This window comes from Berghia stephanieae, chromosome 6 (genome assembly GCF_034508935.2).
Source record: "Berghia stephanieae isolate SIO BIC M18660-M18661 chromosome 6, UCSD_Bste_1.3, whole genome shotgun sequence".
NCBI classification, from domain to species: domain Eukaryota; kingdom Metazoa; phylum Mollusca; class Gastropoda; order Nudibranchia; family Aeolidiidae; genus Berghia; species Berghia stephanieae.
This window is the reverse complement of record NC_088365.1, coordinates 43,677,256-43,699,056: the sequence shown is the minus strand read 5'-3', so window position 1 is coordinate 43,699,056 and position 21,801 is coordinate 43,677,256. Positions and strand designations below refer to the sequence as shown.

General features: G+C 35.0%; 1 protein-coding gene across 1 annotated transcript in view; it reads left to right on the top strand.

Annotated features, from left to right (window-relative positions):
• LOC144975078 (protocadherin Fat 4-like) overlaps nucleotides 1–21,801 on the top strand; it is a 181,129-nt gene that overhangs the window by 111,092 nt on the left and 48,236 nt on the right. The window contains exons 44-53 of the mRNA XM_078918777.1: nucleotides 2,368–2,508; nucleotides 3,599–3,763; nucleotides 10,494–10,664; nucleotides 13,062–13,184; nucleotides 15,402–15,538; nucleotides 17,067–17,262; nucleotides 18,088–18,236; nucleotides 19,121–19,333; nucleotides 20,197–20,409; nucleotides 21,698–21,776. Of these exons, the coding sequence (XP_078774903.1) occupies nucleotides 2,368–2,508; nucleotides 3,599–3,763; nucleotides 10,494–10,664; nucleotides 13,062–13,184; nucleotides 15,402–15,538; nucleotides 17,067–17,262; nucleotides 18,088–18,236; nucleotides 19,121–19,333; nucleotides 20,197–20,409; nucleotides 21,698–21,776 (1,587 nt within the window). The remainder of the gene's footprint in view (nucleotides 1–2,367; nucleotides 2,509–3,598; nucleotides 3,764–10,493; nucleotides 10,665–13,061; nucleotides 13,185–15,401; nucleotides 15,539–17,066; nucleotides 17,263–18,087; nucleotides 18,237–19,120; nucleotides 19,334–20,196; nucleotides 20,410–21,697; nucleotides 21,777–21,801) is intronic.

Below are 21,801 nucleotides of genomic sequence, written 5' to 3'. Positions count from 1 at the left end.
TGGAACAGGGAAACACCAAAAGGAGGATACATCATGAAAGATCCCACCAAAAGAATGTCTGCATTCCAAAATGCCAGGAAATACTGGGTTTCCTCAAATCGCCTTAACAGGACATGGCAGAACTGCATCAAATATGTGCAGATGGAAAAGTGGCAACAGTGATGCCTGTGAAAGTGCCGGGCAGCTCCAGAGACCAGCAATCACAGCGTCCTCCACTGTCCAGTAACGAGAACTGTAGGTGGCTATGAAAAAGTTCTTAGGGCGGAGGAAGACTTCCCAAGATGGGTTGATGAAATGAATTTGGAGTTGCAGCCATACGCTACCACTACTCCTCTCTCTCTCTCTCTCTCTCTCTCTCTCTCTCTCTCTCTCTCTCTCTCTCTCTCTCACACTCTCTCTCACTCTCTCTCTCTCTTGCTGCTCTCTTACTAACTCTCTCTCCCCTCGCTAACCATATATCTCTCTCCCTTCCTCCTCTCTCAACCAACTCTCTCTCTCTCTCTCTCTCTCTCTCTCTCTCTCTCTCTCTCTCTCTCTCTTTCTCTCTTCTCTCTCACTAACTCTTTATCTCTCACTCTCGCGTTCTCCTCTCTCACTAAATCTCTCTCACTCTTTCTCTTCTCTCTCTCTCTCTTTTTCTCCTTTCTAACTCTCTCTCTCTGCCTCCTCTCTCTCTCTCTCTCTCTCTCTCTCTCTCTCTCTCTCTCTCTCTCTCTCTTTCCCTATGATGAGATCTATGCATACGAGGTGAAAATTACATTTCAAAGCAATGATCAGAATTGCTTTTCTTAATCATCAAAACGCAGATTCAATCAAGTAATAGTTAGACTTATCAAGTTCATTGGTGGCCAAAGGAAAAAAAACCGTCTCATAATCCAGAGCTTGACCCATCCCTTAAATTGTGATGTCTTATCCTGTAATTGATACTGGCAGGTAGGGAATTTCAAGACTTGGATTAAGTGTTACCCAATTGTCTTTCACCATCAATCTTGAACGTTAAAAGTCGAATTTTACAAGATTATAACACAATGTTGCATCAAAGTCATTGTAGAATCTCATACAATGTCACATTACGGTCTTCCATTTGATCTAACTCTCATTTCCAACCCATATTTTTCACTGCTCTAAGACCGTAAAGTCAGTCAAGGCCATTGAGCTCGCCATTGTAACCACGGTGGCATAATTTTATGCCTGCCCAAACGCCTTATTGCTAGATACGGTTTTTGGGCAGTCAACTTTACCTTTGCATTTCCACCTTTTCGTCAGGCGGTAAAACGGTAGTTACTGTTAAAGCTTTTGGGCAGTGGCTGATAGGCACTGTTTAAAGAATCTTATAGCCGTATTTCAAGCTACGGCTTTTGGGCAGTCACATTATTTGTCTAAAAACGTGACGGTGTTCGGGTTTTAATTAATAAAAATTAATTAATTAATATTTTTGCATATTTTTTTTGTAGAAATAAACCTTACTCCAAACCAAGTTGATTTATGTAAAAAACGAAAAATTGAAATTTTTGACGTTACGGCCTTTGCGCAGGCACCCCTCTATATGTCCTATATTATTATCCTAAAAATATTGCTCCAGCTACCATCTTGGTTATACAGAGAAATGTATCCAGTTTTATCTCACCACTCTTGTCGTGTTCCATGACTATACGTCCTATATAATGCTATTGTGAGTACATTTGTTTTGAAATAATATCCTGCAACCCTAAATAATGCTCCAGTTACCATCTTTGATATACATGAGAATGTATCCAGTTTTATCTCACCACTCTCTGTTGTGTTCCATGACTATATGTCCTATATAATGCTATTGCGAGTACATTTGTTTTGAATTTATATTCCGCAACCCTAACTATTGCTCCAGCTACCATCTTTGACATACAAAGAAATTGATTTATTTTAATATATGACCAATCATCTCAAAACAGTATTATGTCAGGGTGAACCAGATGATTTAAAATATAGTTTTATTTTTAACCTATAAACCTTGAGTCAAAGGAATTGAGAAGAATGAGTTTTGTTTCTTAAATTAAGGAGAAATAAAAAAAAGAATTTAAAACTGATTTTGATTTTAAACTTAATTTCCTTCATTCCGATGTATTACCAGATCATCATCATTATTACTGTTTTGTCATAATCAATGTTACCATTGTTACTCTCATCAATATTACCATTATTGTCTTTATCACTGTTACTATTTTCAATAATACCGTTTTCGACATCATCAATGTCACCATCGTTATCATCATCAATATTACCATTTTTGTCATCATCAATATTACCAATTTTAATCATCATCTATATTATCACTTTTTGCCATCTTCATGATTGTTATTTTTGTCTGCATTATTATCATTGGTGCAGGTCCATTTTCTATTGACCCAACAACTGGACATGTCAATGTCAGTGGTGTGTTGGACAGGGAGACAACCCAGTCTTACACAATTAACGTACATGCCACAGATAAAGGGTCGCCACCAAAGGCTGGAACACTTGTCGTTACTTGTAAGTTGGATTTATTTATTTATTTATTTATATCTATTTATTTATTTATTTATTTGTTTATTTATTCATTTATTCATTTATTTATTTATTCATTTATCTGTTTATTCATTAATCAATTTACATATCTATTCATTTTTTTCTTAATTTATTTAATTTTTTATTTCTTCTTCTTTTAATCTTCTTCTTCTTCTTCTTCTTGTTCTTCTTCTTCTTCTTCTTCTTCTTCTTCTTCTTCTTCTTCTTCTTCTTCTTCTTCTTCTTCTTCTTCTTCTTCTTCTTCGTTTTCGTTTTCGTTTATTTTTTTATTTATGTCCATTGTTTTCAGTGTTTCTTTGCTTTTTGTTTTAGTTATCCTCTAACACACAGATTGTCCCAATTAAAATGATAAAGGAAGATTTTGCATTTCCCTTTGAGGGAAACCATATTAGACATATATGATAAAAATCACAGTTTAGAAATATCCTAATAATATCAACAAACATCAAGTCTCTCTCTCTCTTAGTTATACACATCAACCAATTTGACACAATGGGTTACAAATATCTCTCTCTCTCTCTCTGTCTCTCTCTCTCTCTCTCTGTCTCTCTCTCTCTCTCTCTCTCTCTCTCTCTCTCTCTGTCTGTCTCTCTCTCTCTCTCTCTCTCTCTCTCTCTCTCTCTCTCTCTTAGTTATACACATCAACCATATTAATACAATGGGTTACTTGTCTCTCTCTTTAAGTTATACACATTCACCACATTAAATAAATAATAAATAAAATTCCCTTTATTCATCCCATAGGGAAAATTTGTCCCTAGGGTCTATTCCAAGGGAAGACTGGAATAACCCAAGCGTCAGCCGCAGTGCAGTTAAGAGTAAGGTGACTTGCTCAAGGCCACACAGCACAGTGGCGGGTGATTGAACTCAGTACCTGTCTGGTACGAAGCAAAGACTGTACCACTGAGCCATGCGGCCTCCTTGATGCAATGGGTTACATGTCTCTCTCTTTTAGTTATACACATCAACAGTAATACTTTGTTTGAATGAGTCACTTGTTTTCTCCAAAGACGAATGAATATAATTCTATTGCTACATTTTTCTTCCTTTCCAGTTACTATTAACGACGTCAATGATAATGACCCTACTTGCAGCTCTAATCCTTACAGCGCTTCCATAGCTGAGAATGCTGTAGCTGGAACAACGGTTGTGTCTATGGTTTGTTCTGATGGTGATAACGATCCCAGTAACATCAACAATGGACTCACCTATACACTCAGTGAGTTGATTTGTTTAGTAGTTTGGTCTTTTTCTTTAGTCTTACATCTCAAGGGGGAGGGGAATTAGTGACGGGCACATTGTCAACTTGTGGTGATGTTGACACAGTGCTGGAAGCCTGGTAAGAGAAGGAATGCAGTAGCTGGAACAAAGGTTGTGACTATGTTTTGTTCTGTTGTTGATAACAATCCCAGTAACATCAACAATGTTCTCACCTATACACTCTGGGAGTTGATTCATTTATTAGTCCCATCTCCTTCTTTAGACTTACATCTTAAGCATTTTCCCCTTTGTGCCCATTTGTTGGTAAACAAATAATAATAGTAATGGATGGCATTTAAACTGCACCAATCCCCACAGACAGCAGGCTCTAGGTTCAGTCTGGACTTGACACTCATCACTATACCATACCTCTTTACTCTGAAAAATCAAGTATTTAAAATTTTGGCCAGAAAACTCGTCCTTCAAATATTGATCAGTTGAAATGACCCTCATCTTGTCTCTAACCTGGGATATTAAAAAAACATAACATGTGGTATAGGGCAAAATAGGATAAGATCCTTTGAATGCCCTTAATATTAATTAGTAATGCCATAAATCTATTGATTAAATATTACAATAACGATACACGTGGTAAAGATAGTATTTCAACTTAAATGTACTCATGTGGTGTACAAACATATATCTTTAACCGTGACATGCAAAGCGCACACACAACCACACACACACACACACACACACACACACACACACACACACACACACATACACACGCGTATAGAAGATAACCATAATAATATAATAATGCATAATATATACATACAAGATTGAAAGCCATGTCAACAGCAGAGCAAACAAGTATTATTCGTCATATATAAATCTCCCATCATATAATTCCCTGTCTACTAACACCTTGAAATAATCCATAGATTTTGCATTCTTTGTTTCAAATTTCAAACTGTTCCATTTCTGAACAATACGAATACCGAACCAGTTTTGTCTTATGTTTGTTTTGCATCTAGAGACAAAAATCTTAAACTTGTCCCCTCTAGTAAAAGTAATATTAGAATATGAAAAAAAAATCAGAAAAGTCTATCCTATCCAGACCATGTACCAATCTATAAACCTGAATTAAATCCCCACGAATTCTTCTATATTTCAAACTGGGTAAGTCAAGAAATTCTAACCTTTCCTTATAAGATAAATACTGTATTGTATAAATTTTTTTGGTAGCTCTCCTCTGTACACTTTCAATACTAATAGATTGTCTTTTATATAATGGGCTCCAGATGCAATTTCCGTATTCTAGAATTGGTCGAACGAGCGATTTATACAAATATAAAAATGTGGTTTTATCAAGACTTATAAAGGTTCTATATATTATTCCCATCATTCTGTTTGCACGGCTTACACAATTATCAATATGTAAATCAAAATTCAAATGTGAATCAAAAGTAACTCCCACATCCTTTTCATAAGGCACAACGGAAAGTAGATTTGACATAGAAGTATCGGTAAAATAATTATGACATGGATTATTTTTTCCTATATGTAATACTTTACATTTCGAAACATTAAAATCCAAATGCCGTGTTGTAGACCATTTGAAAAGTGAAAATATATCATTTTGTAGAATGTTATGATGTTCAGTTGTACTATAGATCTTTGTATCGTCTGCAAACAGTTTGCAGGCTGAATTTATGCCACATGGTAAATCATTTATATATAAAAGAAATAAAAGTGGTCCCAATACGCTTCCTTGGGGTACACCGCTAATTACATTCTTAAAATCTGACCCCACACCATTGACAATGACCCTTTGTATTCGATTATTAAGAAAGTCTTTAATCCAGTTAAAGATATTCCCTTTAAATCCATATGTTTTTAGTTTAATGAATAATCTCTCATGAGGTACAGAATCAAAAGCCTTGCGGAAATCAAGATAAACAACATCAATGCATTGATCACGTTCAATTAACTTGGTAAAATCCTCCATCACCTGTAAAAGTTGAGTAATGCATGATCTCTTTGATCTAAAACCATGCTGGTTATCGTTTAGCATCGTATGACTTTCAAGAAAGTCCATTATTCGGTCTTTCAAGATAGACTCCATAACCTTACAGAGTATGCATGTTAAGCTGATGGGTCTATAGTTTGCAGCATCTAGTTTGCTTCCCTTTTTATGAATGGCAGTAACATTGGCTTGTTTCCATTCAATGGGTAAGGTACCAGATTCAAGAGACTTATTATATATTGTTGATAGCGGCTGTGATATTTCAAAGGCCACTTCTTTCAGTAAACGGGGATGAAGGGAATCGGGTCCCATGCTTTTAGTCACGTCTAAATTCAACAATTTTGCAAGTATGTCTTCATGTGTAATATAAAAATCGGGGACGTTTAATTGATTTGTAACATTGAACGTTGGTATATTTGTAGTGTCTTCTTGACCAAACACAGATGAAAAATAATTATTTAAAACATTAGCTATATCTATATCCGAAGTAACCTTGGTACCATCATCTTTCAGTAAAACACTAACACCTGGTTTTCTTTTCAACTTTCTGTTTACGTATCTCCAAAAGCCTTTCGGACTACTCTTACATTCGTGTGCCAATGTACATTCATACGTTTTCACAGCATTTTGAATCGTGTATTTGGTATTATTTCTAACCTTGACATAATTATGAAAATTATCTGTTGTAGGATACTTTTTGAATTTCTTATACAATTTATGTTTCTTATTAATTGTACGTTTAACGTTTTTTGTCAACCACAATGGTTTATTAGAACTAAATTTTTTGTTACATCTTAATGGAATGTGTTTAGATTCTATACATTTTAGTTTGTTTTTAAAAAACAACCACGCTTCATTCACACCGTAGCCTTCAAGAGTATCCCAATTCACGGCATTTAGGTCTTCTCTACAAGAGTTGTAATTACCTTTGAAATAATCAAAATAAACATGTGAAGGATGTTTGGCGGATGAAAGATTTAACGATATAAGAAGTGAGTCATGATCACTTTTACCCACCGAAGGCAAATGGTCAATGTTATTAATCCAATAATCATCGTTACATATTACCAAGTCGAGTATATTACTAGTTTGGTTCAGTCGGTGTCTCGTAGCCTGTGTCACCAGCTGAATAAAGAAAACATTCCTCATTGCCTCGACAAATAGATAGTCGGGAAAAGTTAGACATGGTTCTGTCCATTTAATGTTAGGAAAATTATAATCTCCGACAATGATCACGCAATCAAATTTCATTCTACCTACTGACTGTAAGGTTTCTTTTATATCCCTAATGAAAGTTAATTTGTCTGAATTATGAGACCTATATATATTTCCTACAAGTATGTGTAAATTATTATATTCAAAATCACACCATACACTTTCACTAATTTCAAAAAAAAATGATCAAAAAAGAATATATTGGCATTAACACAATCCAAAACATAGATAGCAACACCCCGACTTGGGTAATCATTCAAAAATAAGTTATACCCATCGATAAAAAATTCAATTTCTAAATCAATCTCAAGTTCAATTTTTGGCATAATTTCCGTAAGACATATTATCATGGGATTATGTTTCTGTATCATACATGTTAATTCTGATCGTTTGTTAAGTAAGCTATCGACATTAGAATATAATACAACAAAATCATAATTTGACAAAGGAAGATGAAAAGGCACATTTGTTGTGGTGTCACTATCGGGTGTTCCAGACAGGTCTGTGATAAGTCATTGGTCTGAGTTTTGTCGTGTCGATTTAAGGCGTCTTGAATGAAATTCTCTTCCCCCGGGACTGTAATAGGTTTTGCGTTGGGTTTGGTGATGGTCTATCTGGCGTTGTGATGGTAGAGGGGTTGTCGACGTGATGCACATTTGGTCTTCAGTCTGTTTAATTGTACGAATTCGAGGGCTGGGCGTGTCGGCGCCAGTTGATTGTATTTGGGCATCGAGGGGACTGTCTGGATCCAACCTCAGTCTCACACCATAGATGGTTACTGCCATGACTTGTCCGTTCATTGACCATGCCGAGTCAATCCTTTCGTCATTTTTTGCTGCTTTGAGCAGATTGAAATTCTTCTGCGTTAAGTCTTCAAATATTGAAATGCCCGAGCCTTTTAACTTTTTTCTGGCCTTGAGCACCATATCACGATCCAATCGCCTGACAAATTTGATAATTATCGGCCTGGGTCGATTTGTTTTCGTTCTCCCAGTACGGTGTAAAGTGTCAATTCCGGTGATGTCAATTTGAGTTTCTAATCTATTGAATAAATCCAGAACGAGTAAGAGGCAGTCATCGTTGGTTTCGTTTGTTTTTTCTTGGATTCCAAAAATGCGGAGGGAATTTCTCCTCGAATAGGTTTCTAATTCGTTGTTTCGTTTTTCGGTCATTTCAACTTGTTTTTTTAGATTTATGTTGATCATTTTCATTTCCATTATTTCATCTATCTTCTTCTTCTAGGTTCCATGCCTGGTCCAGGCTTCGGATACTGCATGAATTATCTCTCTCCATTCCTCCCTGTCTCTTGCTTTTTCAAACAGCTCTTGGATTGTTAGGTTGGTGAAGCCCTTCAGTTGGTCTATGAGTGTTTTTCTTTGTCTCCCCCGGGCGCGTTTACCAGGTATTTTTCCACAACTTGCCAGGTATTCATTCTTATCTTTCCTTACTATGTGTCCGAAAAAGGATAGTTGTCGATCCACTATTAAGGGCATTAGTTTCCTTTGTTGGTATGTTTGTTTTAGCACTTCTTCGTTCGTTTTGTGTGCGGTATACGATATTCTCTGCATCCTTCTCAAGCACCACATTTCAAAACACATTTCATCTATATTTTGTTGTAATTCATGTTTTAATTCCATGTTTTCTTGTCTTAGTTGGATAATTAGGTCTTTGAGGTCTTTCATTTCGTTTTTTATGGTATTTTGTAATGTTTGAAGTAAGTCTTGGTTGTCGAGCTCTTTAGAAGGGGTAGATTGGGGGGAAGGGATATTTTTGAAATTATCCGAGTTTCTTTTTTTGCGTCCTTTCGGCATCTTGCCCAAATTGGGATGACCTAATTTGATGTTATTATGACATTGAAAAAAAAAAAAAAACGCAACCGTTAGATATGCAATGAAAATCAATCAATACACTTTATGGACGTTTTTAAAGTTGAAAAGAATATGACTATAGAAAACAAATACGAAAATGAATATATTAAACAAACTCTCATCTCCTGATCCTCAACTTTGCAACGTAAAATACATCAAATTCCATAACAAAACAGTATTGAAAAGAAGACGTCCGCCATCTTGATAACCGGAACATTAGGCCAAGTCTCAGTTCTGAGAGTATTTTATAAGATGATGGTTATTTTAATTGATCAATATTTGAAGGACAAGTTTTCTTACCAACATTTCTAATTCATGTATTTTTAGAGTACGGCACCATTGGTGACTCAAATGGGCTTTTATGTGAGGGAAGATCTTAAGCTTGGAATTGAATAATAAGATTAACATGTCAAATAATGTCAAAACATGCCTTCATCATTGAGAGTGAATTTGAGTTTCTTAAACTACTGCAATTGAAATTACGCAGTTAGCAATGTCCCAGCACAACTAATGAGAATACGCATTGGGAATGATTTTAAAATTTCAACCACAGTATGTGCAGTGTAAATTTGTCTATTGAAACTTATTATATTATATTATATTATGGGATTAAAAAACTATGCCGATAAATGAATATATTGTATGTCAAATGAAATCTTTAAAAATGAGAGGTGATCTGGCTAAACCCGTCGGTTGTTGCAAAATTTGAATCCCATATTATTACACATTTAAATAGAAGAATCATCCCTGAATGAAATGCAGTTTGAATTTTGTAATTATCTTAATTTGGGCCCAAATTATTCAAATTTGAAAGGACAGGGTGAAAAATTTTTTAATGGAGAAAATCGCCTTAAAAGACAAGACAAACATATTTACAACATCGCTGGAGCTCAGGAAACAAAATTAAAATGAAACCTTTATAAACTTTAAATTGTAGAATACTTTCATGAAAATGTAGTTGGATGGATAATAAATACAATGGAGTGAAAAAAACGAAAAGCATTCAGATTACGATTTTTCACTTTTATTCGCTAGTATCTCAAAACTAGCTCTCGTAACGTCCGACGGGTTTTGCCAATTAACTCACAATTATCAAAGTTTTTACTTTGGCAAGAAAAATGCCAAACTTTAAAAACTGGTCTGAATAGTCCACTAAGTCATCTTGTTATAACTATTTGGGTAGATTGCTCCTGAGATCCTGTTCCTGCTTTCAACCAATCCCTTTTGTATGCTTTTTGTTAAGTTGCTTTTTCTTAAATGCCTTGTAAGTTTAGATAAAGTCTAGATCTTCAGTGATATCTTTACTGTGCCATCATGTTTCTTTTTATTGACCTTAGAAGTGTCTCAAGTGGTTCAAAGCTCCTAAAACAAAAACATAATCGTATTATTACAATATCATCTTCTTAATCATCATCATTGTCGTTGTCATCATCAGCATCATCATCATCTTAATCATCATTTTAACCATCATCATCATAATCATCATCTTCTTCTTCATTTTCCTATTTCTTTTTATTGGGGATTTTTTGTTTACTTATTATTCCATAAAAAACTTTCACTTTTAGCTCATTGGGTTTCTACTAAAATACTTTGACCACCACATTTAACTCCACCCCCTCCCCCACCCCCAACAGAAAGCCATACCACGCTGTTCCAAGTGGACGCCAATGGAGTTGTCACAGTCAAATCAGGAGCTGTCTTTGACAGAGAGACCACACCAACTTACACAGTTAACGTTGATGTTGTAGACAAACCTGCCACTGGAAAGAGAACCTTTTCACCTTCCATCTCAGTCATCATTACAGGTGGGTTATCATTGCATTCTAAGTTGTCTCTTTTCTCAGGCTCTTTATACCATGTACCGTCAATATTGTATGGCTATGTGGTCTTGTAGTATGACACTCGCTTTCAGACTGGAAGGTTTAGAGTCCCACTCTGAGATCACAGGCGTTTATTGCTTTCAGTTTAGTTCGCCAGTTAAATCTAGCCAGTCTAGTGATGATGAGTTATAGCTTTACACTGAGAGAGGGAGACAATTTTTTCGCCGTTTTGATCGATTTTTTTCTGAATTTCAAACTAATGTAGTATTGCGTTACTAAGTGTAGCAAAAATATTTTTATACTACCAAACAGTTTATTAACAGAGTTTTCATTGATTATATAATCATAATTATGATGGGTGTTAAAAAGCAAGAGGGATAACCCATGAAATTGATACATAAATTTAAGTGAATTAAAAATTTTAAGAGAATATTTTAACATGTTCAACACTTAAGATTTTAAAACAAAAGTAATGGAAATGATGTTGAATATCTGTAGAGTGTAGACATATAAATTTTATACCAGTAGATTGAGGCATTTTTGAGATATCAGTTCACCTGTACGTAAAAGTAAGGATTTTGAGTAAAATTGAAATCCAATCACAGCATTGTCTTAATAGAATTTTTTTAATAAACCAGAAACATAGTCAAATGTGATTCACTTATATTTATCCCAGAATCAACGAATTATAAGAATTCCATTAAAAATTGTTATATAAGGACATTCATTTAAATAATAAATGGCATCATAATAATAAAGACAATCAAAACCACTAAGAAAATCTTAAAGACTTCTTATAATTTTCATAACCTTATTTTTGAGATATCCATGCCCATTACTTTTTTTCATGTACTTGACTTGCACCTCTTTTAATTTGTGTGCCATATAGACTGCATATAGCACATCACTGGTGAAAGATTAGGATCATATTCACCTCATTAAGTATTGTTTCTTGTTCAGAGTTTTCTCATTGAACCAAAGGTATCAATACCTGCATCGCATTTCTTTAAATTATGTATCAGTGAGATACATTTCTCGCAAATTGAAATATTTAAATATGTCAAAATTTCATATTTATATTTATAGTCAACTGTTGATAACGTCTAGTCTTTTAATCCTCTCAGCACGGCTCTGTACTCATTCACAACAAATTTGACATATTTCATTTGTACTGGTGTGATGACCGTCTTCAGTGTGTCTCTCCATAATCTGAACAGAACTTAAATAAGTAAATTTAAGAAATATCTAAAATTTCCGCTTAAATTCAATGAAATCAAATTAAATGTCTCTTATCATCACTATCTAGTTTTATTATTGGGTTTCTAAAATATCATGAAATATTCTCCTCTTTGTTGGTAACAAAAATAATTATTGAGATTCCTTTCCACACCCTCTATTCTTAAATCCCTGAATCTACATAATAAAGTATATATCATATGAAAGATAATTTTATCTACTCACACTTGATGGTAAAAAGTGTTGGTTTGATATTTTGAATTTCTAAATATTTCTTAAACTTATAATTTTAATATTTATTTCATAAAAAACTCTGATTATTCAAAAGAGCAAAACACAAACTTATCATTTAATGATGTAAATAAAAATTATTGCGTCTTGTAGAGGAAAAAGTGGCCTTTGTATCTATATATGTTTGAAAATTATGAAAAAGATGCTGCGTCCACAACGGGCTGAGAAAATTGAGTATTTTGATGAAATTTCTAGTACTCTCTGCCTGAGAGAAATTCAAAGTGATGAGATTTACCTGCAGACATAATTTATTGCCAATGCACGTCGTCTTGACAGCTTTTATCACTGTGGCTGACGGTGGATTGTTTACATTACTCGATGGTAGCCAGTGAGGGAAGAAGTAACTAAAGTGAAAGTTTGGGCCCTATTTAAACGGCTGTGAGAGGTGTATAGTTGAGTCCTTGAAAAAGGCTCTGTACTAAAATTAAGTCACTGTACTCAGGTGTAAAATGAATACCTGGCCATTAACAGCATTTTCCTGTCTTGGAAAAAGATTGTGATATCACCTCACAAGAGTAATGTCTCGTCCTACATGTGAAGTGTTGCTGTCAGCTAGGGACCCTTTGTAAAGCACTTTGAGCCTGTTTAAGCGATATTGTGCTATATTTGTGATAGCGTTTGTATCTTTGTTGTTTTAAAGCCTAATGCAAAATTAAAGCAATTGTATATTATCCTCTAAATCATAGATCTGGAAGCTAACGGCTTTTAAGTCATTAAATCAATCAATTAATGACACCTTAATGATCTTTTTCATCTCTAAATCAGAACTAGATATCTAGACACTGGTCAGTGAAACAAAAAAGAGATAAAACAACCTTTATTTATCTCTGTCTCTGTAATATTTTTACTCGATAGACGTCAATGATAACGACCCATCATTTACAAGTCTACCCATAACATGGAACATAGAGGAGAGCAAAAGTGTTGGATCTTCGATTGGTAGAGCTGATGCCACCGATGCTGACGATGGGTTAAATGGTAGGTATATTAACCAGTAGATTTTTGACCAATCAAAACATGGAATGTGTGACACACCCTCACACGTGCTCGGACAAACATAGTTGCTTGTTAAAAACAGAAACCGAATGAAATCGACCAATCACTGATCATTGTTATTGTCTTTATACCACCAAATGGGTGACTAGTTATCACACAACTATCTCGATCAGATAATAAGCGTTTAAATTTACACATAGTTTTCTGTGTTAGTTTTATTGATCAAGCAGTTGAACAGTCGATATTTTACTTAAACACATACCATCGATAGTAAAACCTGTGTAGTTTGCTGTGTCTACCAATCACTGCCATTGTTTACATGATGACGATTGTCCGAGAGGCGTGGTTATTTACATGTCTGTTGTCCTCGAGTTGTTGCTGATACAGTGCAACCTCGATATAACGACATCGTCGGGACCGGGAAAACGTGTCGTTATAGAGGGATGTCGTTACAGAGAGGTTTCCTATGTGTGTATATCAGGAGGTGTTTTGAGTCTTGTGTAGTGAATGTATACTTTTTCATTTTCCCTCTGTAGTTTATCCGGGCTTGGGACCAGCGTGTATTGTATTCATCATACGCATACATGGCCACATTAAAAATGTTGTTTTTTTTGGTTTTTATTTTATTTTATTTTTTGTTTGTCTTTTTTCATTTTTTTTTCAATTTTTTTTTTTTCAATTTTTTTTAAAGAAGTCGTCAATCTTTGTCTGTGTTTGTATGGAGCAGATGATCTCACACACCTTGTCTTCGGTACGATCTAGTAGATCAAAAAGCACTGATCCATTTTGGTTTTGCTACAATAAGAACTAGCTCTGGACTTATTACGAGTAGACAACATACATAGAATGGAAGATACCACTTGTAATAGTTACGAACAATTTCATGGTAGACAAACACCTTCAATGTACGTCGCTATAGAGGGTTTTTATTACTAATGATATATAGTAAAATAAAATGGGACCTGAGTACCATGTCGTTATACAGGGAATGTCGCTATAACGGATGTCGTTACATCGGGGTTGCACTGTATGTGATGCATCATCTTTAAACTGTAATAGGTCGTGGTCAACCAGGCACCAACAAGTTGTTTTATAGTAGATATGACCAGGTTAAATGGTAGGTGTACTGTCCTTGTGTTTTTGCTGATATATGATGCATCATCTTTAAATAGTTATAGGTCATAGTCAACCAGGCACCAACAAGTGGTTTTATAATAAATATGACCAGGTTACATAGTAGGTCTACTGTCCTTGAGTTCTTGCTGATATGTGATGCGTTGTGTCAAAACAATATTACGTCGGAGTCAACCAGGTACCAACGAGTGATTTTATAGTAGATATAACCAGAAATTTAATATTTTAGTTTGTGTTTCATTAAGAAACCCCAACTATTGTCTTCAATAATCCAGATTGAATCCAACTTTCAAAATTGTGGACTAGAGAGTTATTTTTCAACATTAAAATCACCCTGACATGTTACCTCTTTTTGGGACGATGGGTCACAAATGTGTTGAAATGTTGTTTGGGATTTCATGCCTTTCTTGGTCAAGTGAACCATGCCAATCTTTTGCTTTTCGTTGAAGTTACAGTTGTCAAAGATTTGGTTACAAAAAGCCAACCATTGTTTATTGTTTAGTTTTTTTTGTTTTGTTGGGGGGTTTTTTTTGTTGTTTTATTTTGGAAGGGGTAGGGGGTGGAGTTAAGGGTTATATTTTGTTTCTGACTTAAAATAACCCGGACATGTTAGAAAGGTGTTATGGTTTGAATTTTGGTAAAACCTCCATAGACATTTCTAAAGTCACTAGACTCCTCAATACAATTTTAGTTCTGACTTAAAATGACCCAAACATGTTAGAGATATGTTATGATTTGAACCTTGGTAAAACCTCCTTAGAGATGTCTTAAGTCACTAGACTCCTCATTACAATTTTACTTCTGACTTAAAATAGCTTGGACATTTTAAAGATATGTTAAGGTTTGAACTTTGATAAAACCTCCATAGATATGCCTTAAGTCACTAGACTCCTCAATACAATTTTTGAAACCTCATTTCTAATGAGCAAATTGTATGTACATTGAAATTTCTTACTTTGGAATTATGGATACGTTTTCTTTAGAGATAATATTAAATCATTTGCTTTATTAGAAATGTCAAACACATTATAACTTTTTGTTTCAAAATTTATTTTTACCACACAGGCGATGTGTCCTACTCAATTACTGGTGGTAATACTGGCACCACCTTCCAAATTGATGCAGATAATGGAGATGTCACTCTGATCAAGCCTCTCGACTATGAGGGTGTGAAAACCTACAGTTTGACCATCCAGGCTATTGTGAGTCTGTATTCCTTCAAATTAGTCTTATCATTTGAAAATAAACCAAATTCTTCAAGGACATTTTTTCGAGGGTCTGTCTTGAGAAAAGCCTCAGATATTAGCTGCAATGCAGCTCTGCAAAGAAAGCAATAGGGGCTGTTTCTTCCTCAATTTAAAAAAATGAGATGCAGTCAGCAGGGCTTTAACCGGGTCCTTATCTTCTCGGCCATCTGGCCTACCAGTTCATTTCATAACAGGTTTTTCTAACCCCCTCCAGCTCTTGACTTTCTGTTCTTGTCCAAACTCCCTCTTGCTGCCTTGTCCGCAGATTCCATCTCAGAGTTGAATGGGATAATCATGCCCAAGCCCTCTCCTTAGCCATCATATGATTTAATCTATCTATGATACAAGAAGAAAATTCAATAAAATTTGAACATTTGTATGAGCACAATAATGTAAATACCACACTATAGTATCTATCTATGAAATGTTCACACTTCGACTTGTTTGGGTCAATGTTTATTATATAACCTTGATAAAGTTATTTTTCATATGATGTTTGTATAAAAGCTTAATTTCATTCAAAATTAAGTATAACCCACATGAATTTGTTTAAATTGAATCACTGCAATAAGCAAAGAGATAACTGACACTGTCCATAGTCAATATATGTTTATATAACATATATAATCATGTATATAAGCATACCAGGTTATGACCTGTTTAGATAAAGGTTTGAATGGGTGTGTGATTTTAACATTGTGACTGTGCTTATACAATAAAGGAGTCTATCAAGATACTTTGTACTGTATAAAATTGAAAGTTGAAATTTCAAACGACATTAATAAGTTGAATAATTCTACTGCAAAAGAACTTATCGAACTGAAATATGTATGCGATCAAGTGATTATAAATGAGAATCCTTATTTTTAATTTGATTAAGTATATATGATAATACTTATTTTCAATCTAGCATTGTGTGACACATAGTATGTTAATAGAATGCTATAACCAACAATTTCTTGTAATATAAGGATCGATTGGTCTATTTTAAAGCCTGATATTTTGATATGATATGATATTATATAATATGATATGATATATGTCCTGTTCAATGAGGAAATACAACTTTTATATCAAATTGAATGTTTTGTATGCAATAGATGTGATCTATTGTCTCAAAATGGTTTTAGATCCGGGGCCATGTGTCTATATATATATAGACATTTATATATATATATGGGGGGCAGAGTGGTTTAGGCATTGCACTGTGCCCCGAAAGGTCCCGGGTTCAAGCCCCGCTTCAGACACTTTCGTTTTTCCTTGGGCAAGACTATTAACCCCCAATTTGCTCACTTGGACAACATGGGTGATTCCTGTTGACGTCAGACATCTTGTTTGATGAATTATCTATATTCCTTTGTGGAATGCCTAGGCAATGATATCTTATGATGTCGTGGCGGATGGCCATAATTGCATATATATTTATATATTCTTTTTTTGTTTTTAATTTCCAATTCTCATCCAACTATTTGTCTTTTTTCAGGATAAAGGCGGATCGCCTCGTTCAAAAACAGATACTTTAACAGTGGCTGTCACAGACGAGAATGACACTCCACCAGTATGCGGTACCTCTTTCTATAGTAAAGAATTGGCTGAGAATACTGTCAGTCAACCTGTGGTTACTGTGGTATGCACGGATTCTGATACTGTCGGAACTGTGACGTATGCCATTACTGCAGGTAGTTAAGTTGGTTTGTTATTCATTTCAGTCAATATTTTTTTGCACGTCAATCTTGATCATAGGAAAGAGATAAGAGGAATTCATACGCCTTAGAATCTCTATATATTCCTAATCGGTGTTTGCATTTCAATTCAGCATAAACATTAATAGAGAAGTTTTCTAACATCTTCAGATTGAGTCATATTAAGAATTGTTATTATTACCGATATTAAGGGGGCGAAGTGTGCTGGAACGTTCAAGCCCTGCTTAGACATTCGTTTTTCTGGCAAGATTTAACCCATTGCTCACTGGACACATGGTGATCGTGACATCAGAACCTGTTTATGAATTTCTAAGTTCCTCGGAATCTAGGCAACATTCTTATGATCATGGCGAAGGATTTGACCAACATTCATGGTCAGAGTTTTTTAAGAAACTTTAAATAGAAGAAGGAAAATTAAGGGGGTAGAAAAAAGAAATTGACAGTGCTATATAGTTCCTGGGATTTTTTATCATTTCTTTTTTATTTAACAATTTTTTATTCTCTCATGAGGGATGATATATTTTTCTTGTAAATCATCTGTTTTTACGAGTTTGTATTTACAGGTATTTGACTGACTTTCTTTTGCTTAGAATCCAAAGTTAGGCACATTTTCTATGTGCTGAAATGACCTACAATTCTCTTAAGCATTTTTTTAACTTATTGAAATTCTAAGACCTGAAAACTCAGGGTTATGTAGTTTAATCCCTCATTCTTTTCCCTTTATCTACTTGCATTTTTTAAAATGCTATGTCAATTTTTTCATGTCCTTTATATTTTGTTGCATTTAATTTGTTACTTAAGGAGATACCAATAACGACTTTGACATCAATTCAAGCACTGGAGCCATCACATCTAAGTCATCAGCGAGCCTGGATTTTGAGACTACCCCAGAAATTACCATGACTGTCACAGCATCAGATGGGGTAAAGACAGATACCACCACTGTCAAGGTAAGGATTGTCATGTCTTGTGTTTAAATTTAGAATAGATGACAAAAACCTGAAACAGAGGCAGCAGAAAAACAATTGGGCAATGTAGCACTGCAGTCCACAGCCTTGCTCTCTCCTCTATCCCCCTAAGTTATTTGTCCCTTCCTACGGCGTTGTGTCTTTTTTTCCAGAAAGGGACTATAGGTTTTTGCCTGAGTCCTGAATAGTGAAACAGTCAAACGGATTTATCTTTTTTGTAAGAGGTGATATTATTTTAGCTTGACAAGTCTCTCCGTTATTGTTTATGTCATTGTGAGTATTTCACTCAATGCTTATTTTGAAACCATCAAAGTGTATCTCTTTTGGCAGGGACACTAGCAGTGCCAGTATGGAACTTTTTGATGGTTTCAAACTAACTGCAAAAGTATTTTGCTCTTGAATCTAATTCTGATCTCTGTTAAACTTGTCTCTCTTTGTCTTAAGTTTGTTTTTAATTGTTCTTTTTTAGTGCTTTAACCCTCTCCTTACCAGCCATTTTCAGAATTTCCCCCAAAACTTCACACCCACCTAACACAAAAACAGACATTTCTTACTCAAACAGAAATGCAACAAGCACATTCTATACATAATATTGTTCGACAATATGAGCTCTATTACAGAATGTCACGTTTTTATAGCTATAGCAAAAATCAATTAAATCTGGATGAGAAAAGTGACGGTTGCATCGTAACAAATGTGACGATTTTCCAATAGGTGGTAAGGAGAGGGTTAATATGATTTAAATATTTTGATTACTCTATCACATTCCTTTTATAATGATGCTTAAATGACTTTTAAAGTTTTGCAAATGCTGTAAAACATCTAAAAAACAAATAAGCATATAATTGAATTGACTCCTTTTCCAGGTGTTTGTTACAGATGTAAATGAGACCCCACCCGTTTTTGCCCCAGCTGGGCCATTCACCAAGAGTGTGTCAGAGGATGAGAGTGTTGGATATTCCATCATGAGACTCACAGCTACTGATGCAGACACGGGTGATAATGTGAAGATATTCACCATCACTGCTGGCAATGTTGGTTCTAAATTTAGTCTTGATGCGGTTACTGGGGAATTGAAAGTAAGTAGATTGATGCAAATAATGGAATAAGAAATGTTCCAAATAACTACTTATTTACTAACAGTCACATAAATGCTTGTATAAGACAATTAGAATAGTTAGCTTATCATTAGGTATGGACTAGGGATGAAATAATAATAAATTGAATATCCATCAATCACCATACTTATTACTATATTGAGAGGGAAAAATTACTATGTTGAGAGGGCAGAATTACTATATTGAGAGGGCAGAATTACTATATGGAGAGGGCAGAATTGTTATATTGAGAGGGCAGAATTACTATATTGAGAGGGCAGAATTACTATATTGAGAGGGCAGAATTACTATATTGAGAGGGCAGAATTACTATATTGAGAGGGCAGAATTGCTATATTGAGAGGGTGGAATACATATGTGACCTGCCTCAAACCAATTATATGCCAGGATGAACAAGTTGCCAAAAGAAACTAAATATTATGTCCTCAATAACTTGGGGACCATTTCATGTGTTTGTTAAACTTCCAATATTTAGTACATAATTTACCCCTGACATGAAAAAGAAATATTTGAAAAATTCCTTTCTTTCATCCACAAGGGGAATTTGTCTTTTGGGTCTCTATTACAAGGGAATACTGGAATAGCCCAGGCATCAGATGCAATGCCGTGCCGCTTGAGCTAGGATGCGGTGACTTATTCAAGGCTATACAATGGCATGGGTGGTCAAACTCAGTACCTTTTGGGTATGAAGCAAAGACCATACCGCTGAGCAACATATATTACTGTTTTGAGTTACAAGCTAATGATCCAAACTAGTAGATCTGAACAAGTGTCTGCTCCCTAGTTTTTCAATTTGATCCAAACTCAAAACTTCCTCTTACCAGGTTCAAGGTCCTCTGGATAGAGAGACAAAGAACAGCTACAGCCTGACAGTCCAAGTGGCGGACTCTGATGCCAAAGTCGCATCCACCACCATCACTGTCAATATTGGTGACGTGAATGACAACAGTCCAACCTGTATTGTCACCACTGCTGCTGTCAGCATTGATGAAGAGACGACTAATGGAAATCTATACTTGCCTTCCTGCAGTGATTTGGTCAGTGCCCCCTTTGGGTTTTGTATTTATCCTGATAGGTTTATACAACAAGGAGATGCTCAGCGAGCTTGCTTGCAAAACTGAAGATCATAAATTCCTCTTTAAGTCAAGATAGCTGCGGTGGTAAAATTGTATCTGTGTGATAAATTGCTTCTTTCTTTCTTTTAATGGCCGCACTTTTACATGCAGAATGTATTATTACAACAAAAGGCAGCGTACAATAAGAAAAATAATACTCAATGTTCATATTGTATTTTATTTATTTTATTCACTCATTCTTAAAGCATTTAATTTCAATTCTGATATCTGGATGGGACAGACAACCTTATATTTCAGTACAAATGAAAAAAGAAGTATAAGTATTCAAACATAAATCTTACACTGGCAGGTCATATGGAATCAAATTTTCTTTTTATGTTTCAAGTCACTTTTAGGGAAAAAAGAGGTCCTTTACAGTCAAAGTTCCATGGAGCAAGAGTTAATTTAGATTTCTGTAACATAAGACGGATAATAACAATTAATGCTATCTTTTAGATTGGACTAGTCTTTCGCTAAAGACTCTGCTGATCCAATAAATCCAGCTACCCAATCATTCCTATACAGATAGAATGATCAGGAAAAAAAAACTGACTGAATCCATAAGTGATACCAATCCCCCTCTGAGTTAAGTTATCTACCAACTGAGCAACAACATACCTAAGTTGCCTGTAAGGCATCCTCTTTTCTTTTTACTGGCTGTCTTACATTGTCCCTCTTTGCATTAAAAAAAAAATTCTCTGTTGTATTCTGGCGCTATTCTTATCATTTCATTTCTTATTATTATTAACATAAATGCATGCTCCACTCTAATGAATTGAGATTCACTTACTGTTTGAACTCAATCAATGAATCAATTGTCTCTGTGTCATATATTTGTGTTGAGAACAGACCTTGTAGCTCAACAGTATGCTCGCCAATAAACTTGCCCACTGTTTGTAAGTTGAACTCATGACCTCAAGAAGCCACGAGAGGGAATCAAGAAAGTTACTTTATTTGATATCAATTTTTTTTTTTGAGTAGTGGATGTCGTTGATTGAGCGTCCTTCTCATAGCCAGGCAGAAGGTGCAGTAACACTCATGTCCTGGGTTCAACTCCCATTGTCACAAAAAATCTTATTCTTTATTGTCTTCTAACACTTTTCTATGCACATCATTTCTTGTGACGTCATAAAGGTTGAGACTTTATGTATAATCAGCCAACCATGCCATTCACCTGCTATTTTCATGATTCATTTGATTTTTTTTTCAGGACATAGTGGCCACACCTACTCTGGCATATTCTATTGTATCTGGAGCCCACGCTGTTCTCAGTATTGATGGAGCCACAGGTATATATTTGACAATCACCATCAC